Source organism: Olea europaea, chromosome 15 (genome assembly GCF_002742605.1).
Source record: "Olea europaea var. sylvestris chromosome 15, O_europaea_v1, whole genome shotgun sequence".
NCBI lineage: Eukaryota > Viridiplantae > Streptophyta > Magnoliopsida > Lamiales > Oleaceae > Olea > Olea europaea.
Window position 1 is genome coordinate 19976091 of NC_036251.1, and position 8590 is coordinate 19984680.

Here is an 8590-nt window from a genome sequence, read left to right on the forward strand (position 1 = left end):
GAGACATAATTAAAAGGGGGACATGGGGCAGAGGAAAGGGGATCCCATTTGCCATCCATAGCCGCACATGGTTTCCATACTACAAAATTATATCCGAACTACTTACCTTTGAGCTCTATTCCTTTCCAACATTAATCCTAAGCCTGGAGTTGATCATTGAATCTAGTGAATAACATCATTCTTGTGTAAAACTTCCTCCCAGAAAAGCCTCGAATTATTTTAATGTCTGAAAACATGCTCACAGGTTTAATGCCTTGTGAAATGCAACCTGTTAAACATAGGAGGTATTACTTGTACAGTGTATGCATGTCACCTAAATAAATAACATTGATGAACATGATGATTTAATAGCATATTGCATCAAATTGATCCTTTTAAAGCTATAAAGAACGGGTTGACTGTAATACATACAGAGGTTGATGTTTTTAGCAGCTCCCTTATGGCCATAGTTGCATAGCTAGAAGCTGGCAGGGTAAAGCTCAACTTGAGAGCCGTTTGGTTTTCCAGTGATGAGGGGCCATTTATAGTTTCCTCCAGTTTCAGCCCTCCTGTCTCATTTTCTGTACCCTCTTTTTCTATTGAAGCCTCAGTAGCATCTTCATATTTATCCAATTTGGGCAACGAATCAAATTGAATCATTCCAGCCAACTTTTTATTGCAGCCTAGAGTTGCGGACCTGGAATTAGCAATTATTTCCCAATCTGTTTTTGCCAATGGCATATCTCTATCAGTATATTTGAGTAATTCCCTGACCAAGAAAGAAAGAAAAACAAAGTTTCAACACTGGCAGCAACCAACAGATCCAAATGAGAATGAAAATGACATACCATTCAAAATCTTTAGGCTTTTGAAATAACCGCCTGTAGGATCCTGCCATATTGGTTATTGAGAACTCCCTAAAAGTAGTAGTTGCAGTGGTTAAAACATTAAGCATACTTGCCAATAAAAATGAAGTTAAAAATAATTTGAAAGTAAGAATTGAGTGATGACATAAGTGAATCTAATACGGAAGCCATTGCAAATTATCTATACTGTACCAAAAAGATTCTACATGATAGTGACATTAGCTAAACGAGGTCATGGAATCAAGGATTTTAACAAACACTACAGGGGGAAGGGGGGAGGAATGGATCTCCCTCCCTTGTTTGGTCAGAAATGAGATGGGAGGCAGGGTGGGAATAATCAATCCTTCCTTACACAAGCTTTAATCTTCCCTCTTTCAGAAGAGGTCGAAGGATTAAATGAAGAAAGTAAAATACACCTTGGACCTAATCGTGCTATACACAGGCCATAAGTCAATTTCAATGAGAATCATTTCGTATGAATATTTATTTACTGAATGAGAAGTACAATGTAATGAGACTTACTTTGTATTGTGAGCACTCTCCGTCAAGCTGATATCATCCTACCAAGCAAACATTGGTAAATTTGCAGAAACGGAAAGGTTAAGGGCATAAAAACACCTATAATAACAAAAAGTACTATAAACACCTTCTGTTGCTAAATCAGCTGAAAGACTTCTACATGATTTTTCCTAGCTCATCATTCCCTCCTTCCAACACCATTAATATTCTCAAAAAGAAGTACCTGAATACCCTCTTTATTCAAAACAATAGTCTACACAAAACTTTAGCATTGAATAGATTTACCCAAATTGCTTGGAACTTGACAACCAAAAACAGCACCACAATCCTAAATAGAGTCGATATCATCTCAATTGGACATAATTTACGAGAAATTGTTGTTTACGACAAAAGCTAAATAACTCATCTACCACAGCAATTGCAGACACTAAAATTGGCTTTGGATTCGTTATAGAATAGTTGGAAATAGCAAGATATATTTCAAAAACCTAGAAAGGCTCGGAATTTTTCTATAAAGCTTAAATTGGAAAGATGAATCGTGGTAGGAGGCCCTTCTCTATCTTCATCGTTCGGATTTCCATCTTGAAAAATAAGAATGAATCAAGGAAAATGATAGCATTTTTTTTTCACTTAAAAAAGGTCTAGATCAGTATTTTCATGGTGTTCTATAGTGGTAAATTTTTTTAGATAATGGCGGCAGTGGATGTGGAAGTCGAGGTAGTGGGCACAACGGATAATACTCTTAGATTTTCATACATCCTTGTTATGGATAGTGTTTTTTAAATTACTGCATTTACAGCTGAGTTACTATTATTTGAAGATGGTATACTGCAGGCATTGCTCCCAGTTCGGTACATATATGTTAGTGGTGCATTACAAGGAAGTTATCTAAAAGCAACAAGAAGAAATTGCACAGATACAGCGTATGAGCATACAAATGTCCTAGTTTAACCTTGCTTGTATGGCTTATTGAAAAACCGGAAGCCACATTGAAATCTTTTAAGTTGAATTAATCAAATTCTAATTTTATTGTTAGTAATTCAATTATCTATTCATGAGAGAAGGTATATTAACTGGTTTGTAGTGGAAGTGCTACGAATGGCTAGTGGAGTAAAAGGTAATCTCTATGATCTTCATTGAGGAAAAACAGACACTAATGTAAGTCGAATAGATAGGCTGGACACCGCACTTGCTCATAGGCTGGACACCGCACTTACTCATAACTCAAACTCAACATCTCATACAGTCAAAATCATATTCTACTAAAAAAATCAGTAAAGTAAAAGTATCTCTTTTCTCCAAAAATCATTTTCCAAACAATGTTATCCATTATGTGAAGGTGGTTAAGTAATTATTTTGTTGGAAAATCAGGGTTACAACTGTGAATCCAGTTCACTATTGTAAAACATTCATTTATTTGACAAAATTAACTGGAACCTCCACGATGCTGTGTCAATAAAAGTACCCATGTTGTTAACATACAATGCAATCGTATGGCTAAAACATGAATGATTCTTGTTCAAAGCACGAATAAGCTACAGACAGTCGCTAATTGTAGGTCAGTCATGAGCTAGAATTCTAAAACACGGGCTTTTTAACCTATTCAAAAAAGAAAGGTACATATAATTGTTCGTGGTAAAGACGGTAACTTATTTCTTTTGACTCAGAATAAATAAATACTTCAGGTATCAATATGAAAATATCTTGTAGAATGGAACAACTCATTCATAAATGGAGGCTTCATCTACTTTGACAGCTGATCATTCCAATTAAATTTATCTCAAACAGCACAGTGATGAAGAACATTTAGCTATTGTTTATAATCTGTTTATAGTCTGTCAAACCAACTTTTATCCACATATTTCGTGGGACCCACAAGTTGTACCTACTTATCTGCCACAAATTTCTATCTTTTTCCTAATTTAGACCATCTATAAACAACTCCCAAACATGCTATTATAAAATAATATTTCTGGTCAATGAAGAAAGAATAGATGATGACCTAACATTTCAACAGTTGCAGAACAATATAAGCCCCCGTTTGGTAGCTATTTTTTTCAAAATGCATTTGTCTCTCTCTTCTTTTCAACCACACATTCTTTATTAAAATAATATTACACGTAAATCAAAAACTTTTCCTTATTTCTCAACCACACATTTCACATCAATTTACTATTCTAAAATGCATTTTACATAAAAATGCCTACCAAACACTCCCATAGTAAGATTTTCCTTCTTTTATCCTGTCTTAATGCCTCAATGTGGTGTAAACTGTAAAGGTTCTGGTTTCAACCTTGATGTATTAAATTCAGAAAGAATGATATGCACTAATTAAAATCACTAAGCACAAAAGCATATGAAGAGATAGAAAACTTCAGTGGAAGTAGCATGCCTATCCCATTTAATTAAATCTGGAACAGAGCAAATTGATATTGGACTTCTTACATGACTAATAAATGTCAAAGTGAAATTCAAGCAGAGCAAACAGCTACAGGTTTATCTTATCATGTGTCGGGATAAGTGTTTCTAGGTGTTTATAAACACCTTGGTCAAACCACGTTTTATCCACATATTTCTTAAGACCGACAAGTGCTACTCATTTCTCCACCACTCATTTACCTATTCATAAACACCCTTTCACACCTTGACAAACATACCCTTAGTTATAATATCAGTCACCTTAAACACACCAAATACACACACACACACGGAGATCAAATGTAGAAGCAAATGAGTAGTTTATAGAGAACCTCACCTTCTTTGCCAAGTCCAAATAAACTTTCCCAATATCATTCAGTGGGTAAATAACCCTTGACCTGCAATGACAGCAGTGTCAAAGAAACCACAGAAAACTATATTTAACACCTACCCTCCCCCTTCCTCCAACAAACAAAAAAGAAAAGAAAATGAATGTGTGAATGACTGAAAAAATAGAAAGAAAGAACAGAAATTGGATTAGCAGCTCAACCTAGGTACAAGTTCAGATTATTTTTACCCGGGCAAAGGAAGTACAATATCATCAACTGTATAGTTTCCAGCAACTAAATCATCCTCATTTAATGCCTGTCCAAAGGTAGGTACCATATTAGATATTTAATTTCACAAACAGTTAAATGACGTGCAAATCAGTATATAATAGAGAAGAGAATAACACGTCAAGATCAAAAATATATATAATTTTGCTCCTGGAATATCTCACATTCTCAATCCTTGGTTCTTAAAGGATTGTTTTAATTATAGAATGTACTATTTCAAAAAGTCATTTTGGCTAGCTTAATGAATATCCAGTTTACTAGTTGTATAAATTGGCTTTTGACTCATGCTGCACTATTTTCAGTTGGTTATTCTTGATTGTTGTATCATATATGTCCGAAAGCCAATCATGCGGCATTTCTAAGACATTTTCTACCATCATTAAAACTCATCATTGGGCAAGATGCTCTCATTCATATTTCATTGCTATTTTATATCAATAAGTTGATTGACCTATGTTTCAGGAGATACATGTTAAGAAATGAAACATGCATTCCTTGGCACTGGATAATGAAAAGGAATGAAAAGGTTCATGGTCTTAGAACAGTCAACTGGGCTCCAATTATCTACTAATTGCTAGTACATTATACTTCTTTTTTAGATAGGATGATAAGTGTCATAGAACCAACAGGGCTATCCAGTGATCATGGTGCTTGTCAGAGAACGAGTTCATTGGACTGGGCTCAAGCTAGGCACAACGATATTTCAAATTTTGTCAATGACTTATTCCAAAAGTTGTGCATATGATCCTTGGACCTGAGGCAGCATGGTTGTCTTGAATCCCTACTATAGTGTATAATGGTATAATGATTTTCTCTAACCAAAGATTCGTCTATATCCATAGTATCACAGTGCTTTCATAAATGTAGGCATCCAAGCGTACAAGGGATCTATCACCATAACTAAATTCGCCAAGGTAAGAAGGAAAGTCTGGTCCCATCATACCATTGTCCATTGGTAGATTTGACATGTAAAATGAACATTCACTTGGAAAGTTGTATGATAGGACGACTGAATTACACAGTCCCCATATGCATAGCGCAAAGCTGCATACTTGGATATACAAGATACTTAGAAACGTCAAACAAAAGTTGGATGATTATTCTTAAGCAAAGGACGTAGGAAACAGTTTCTTGTGTTGCCAAACAAGATTAGCGTTACTTTCTGCAGCCAAGTAGCAATAGACCTAATGGGTACCAAATAATAAAGAAAATGAGTCTAAGATGATGAAAGATATCAATCTAGAAGTTTTATCAAATGTTACTACCCAAATGCATTTTGGTATATCTTTCTTGTATACAAGTAATTAGAAATTTAGAGGTCAAGAACTGATGTCTGAAATTGTGGTTAGGCATCTAGCAAGCTTTGTTCACAGGAGATATCCTAAGTGGAAACTATTTAAGATGCCTATCTTGAGAGCTCTTCAAATGTCTTTAGCTTGTTCCAGAGCATCTGTCCGAGTAAACTTCAGATGTATGAACTCAGTTTGTTTTTCCAGAATCACATCATAAAGTTCAGAGACCCCTATTATGATGTTAATTCCAGGTAAGATCAAGATTCTACTACAACGGAAGCATAGAAATCTCAGTTTAAGTCTGAAGTTAATAATCCAGTTCAAATGGAAATAGATTTTTTATTTTTTTTATTTTTTACTTTTTGAAATTGGTCTGCAAACATAAACATAGATGTATTGCACATTGTCGGCAAAAACAGCAACAGAAAATCATATAATACAGAAACAAAATACCCAAAACCTCTAGGCCAAAAAACTGGTGCAACTAGCACACAATTATATTTCCATCCCACTTTTCTTACCTATCTGTTCACATTTCAAATGGTGATAGGTAAACTTCTAGCTAATCTCTAGATAAAGGTTTTGTACATTGATCAGGGATGTGATCTTGAATAAGACTAATTTCTTTCATTATCTTTACTTCAAGATTAGTTCAAAATTATTTGTCCCATGTGCTATATAGGCAGGAACAAAGTTGGAGTAAAACTTTTCATATTCCTTTCAACTCAAAATCAATTTTTAACAGTTCTCATCGCATTAAACATTATACTAATTAGTATTCTTGGTTGTCTGAACAATAAAAGTGATATAGAACCCCATATGAAACATGAGAACATTACCTTCACTGACATATTTCGCTCTGCAGGAAGCTCAGTTACAGATATATCATCAAAATGACCATTAATGTCAACCTCATCGCTACCACCATCTTCAAATTCCAATTTAGAGGATCCTGTTTCATTCTTAGTATCTTGTTCTTTGCAGTATACCAAATCACCCAAGATAACCTGGTTAAAACCTGCATCATCAGTGTGGCCAAAGCTCCTTATTAAAACAAGTTACTTTGGCGACAATTTCAGAAAAAAAAAGAATGACCTTAAAAGCCTCCAAACAGAAACCAAGGAAAACTACATACCATATTTTTGTACTCTCGTGCTTGCGGCATGGTTCCACAAGTAGCTCTGATAACCGTGTATGTACCTGAAAAGTTGAACATTATCTTCATAAATTTCAAATTTTAGATTTCAACTTAAAAGATAATAAACTAACAAAAGATTCCATCTGTAACCTCCGGTCCCTCCCCTTACTTGCAAGCTCCTTGCTAATTTTTCCAAGCACCTGAAGCTTACACTTTGAAGCGCACCTCATGTATGGCCTTAATTAAGAGCCTAGAAGCTAATGCCATGGGTGCTATTTGTCAAGGCTTAAGCCTAGACATAATAACTTACACGCCTATGGCATAAGCCTCAGGAACAAAAGTGTGCTCCATAATCTTTCTTTTGGACTTTTTATACTGGCATCAGCTTTTTAAGTTGGTTTTTTCCATAGCTCAGAACATTTTAAGATTTCTTCCATTGTTTTAAACATGGAACAACCATAAAAACTAGAAAGAAAAAATAAAATGGGGGAGGTTAAAGGAGAGAACAAGTGAAGATATAAACATGCCCTAGCCTTTGTATAACTGAAGTGTGTTAAACCCCCAACAGAAGTGTGATAACCTTTACCATAGGGTCAGTGACAGAATACAACATTTATCTGGACTCTTAATTTTCACATTTTTCTGTTTTCATTTGCTGAGCACCATTGAAAAGCATGTAAACTGAAAAATAGGTAAAGAAAATGGATCTATAAGACATTCATTTACGACTACCACCACCCTCGAATTATTCCAGTGTAGAAACCTAAGGGTCCTCTTAATTTCATTGTTGGATAAATCATCTCATTCTCCCATTAAAACTTCAAATAAGTAGATAGAGCAAGCTCATGATACAAAAGCAAGCACTCATGCCCAGAATCAATGAAGGTGGAGCTCATGCACGAAACCTAAAATAATTTCCAAAAAAATGATGAAAATGAAAACCAAGATGCTGAATGCAAACAGTTAGCCTGCTGAACCATAGTTAGCATGCATCCCACTAACACATGCGACTGCAATCAAGTAAATCTTAATTTGAACATAGCAGATAAGAAGAAAAACATTGCTTAAATATTAAATTTATACATCACGAATAAACTTATATTTCCACTGGAACAATCACTTACATCATTCTTAGCGTCCTCGGAATACCCATCAAAGCTTGTAAGTAATTTCCAGGATTCTTTTTTAGACACTGGAGCTGGAATACAAAAAAAGAAAAATGCAAGTTGTGATTGTAAGCGCACAATTTAAACTTCAGAAGTAGAAGTAATGCAGCTTATTTAGTAGAAACTACAATAACTGAAAAAATCATCAGGTTCAAAAGAGAAAATAAGAGAAATTTATCTAGCACTACACAAATAAAAACTTACAATAGCACGTTCTGCAACCAGATGTCGAGATAACTGTCTTAGGGTCCCCTCTATATCTCCACTCTCCTTGTAATATTCCCTCATCTTCCTTGTGGCATCTTTTTGTATTCAAAATCCAAGTTATAGAGAACTTATATGACAATTCAATGGAAGCTCGTCTAATAGTTGCTATTGTATGGAAGTATGAACTATACAAGCATGTGATAGGAAGATAAAAACAAAACAAAAAAAACAAAAACAAAAACAAAAAACTAAAACAAAAACAAAAATAAAAATAAACAAAAATAAACAAAAAAACAAAACAAAACAAAATTTCATATAAACAATAAATGTGTAAGGATATCTCCTTCTCTTGGATCTAGAATCATGCTGACCGCAGCTTTCCAATCCC

The 8590-nt window shown here is 34.7% G+C and overlaps 1 protein-coding gene across 1 annotated transcript in view; it reads right to left on the minus strand.

Moving 5' to 3' along the window:
* Positions 1-6: 6 nt before the first annotated feature.
* Positions 7-8590, minus strand: part of LOC111411353 (multisubstrate pseudouridine synthase 7) — a 16029-nt gene continuing 7445 nt past the window's right edge. The window contains exons 6-16 of the mRNA XM_023041892.1: positions 8543-8582; positions 8200-8303; positions 7954-8027; positions 6827-6891; positions 6531-6709; positions 4360-4427; positions 4120-4180; positions 1368-1405; positions 828-896; positions 412-748; positions 7-268 (exon numbers count right to left, since the gene is read on the minus strand). Coding sequence (XP_022897660.1) covers positions 239-268; positions 412-748; positions 828-896; positions 1368-1405; positions 4120-4180; positions 4360-4427; positions 6531-6709; positions 6827-6891; positions 7954-8027; positions 8200-8303; positions 8543-8582 — 1065 coding nt within the window. The 3' untranslated portion in view covers positions 7-238. The remainder of the gene's footprint in view (positions 269-411; positions 749-827; positions 897-1367; positions 1406-4119; positions 4181-4359; positions 4428-6530; positions 6710-6826; positions 6892-7953; positions 8028-8199; positions 8304-8542; positions 8583-8590) is intronic.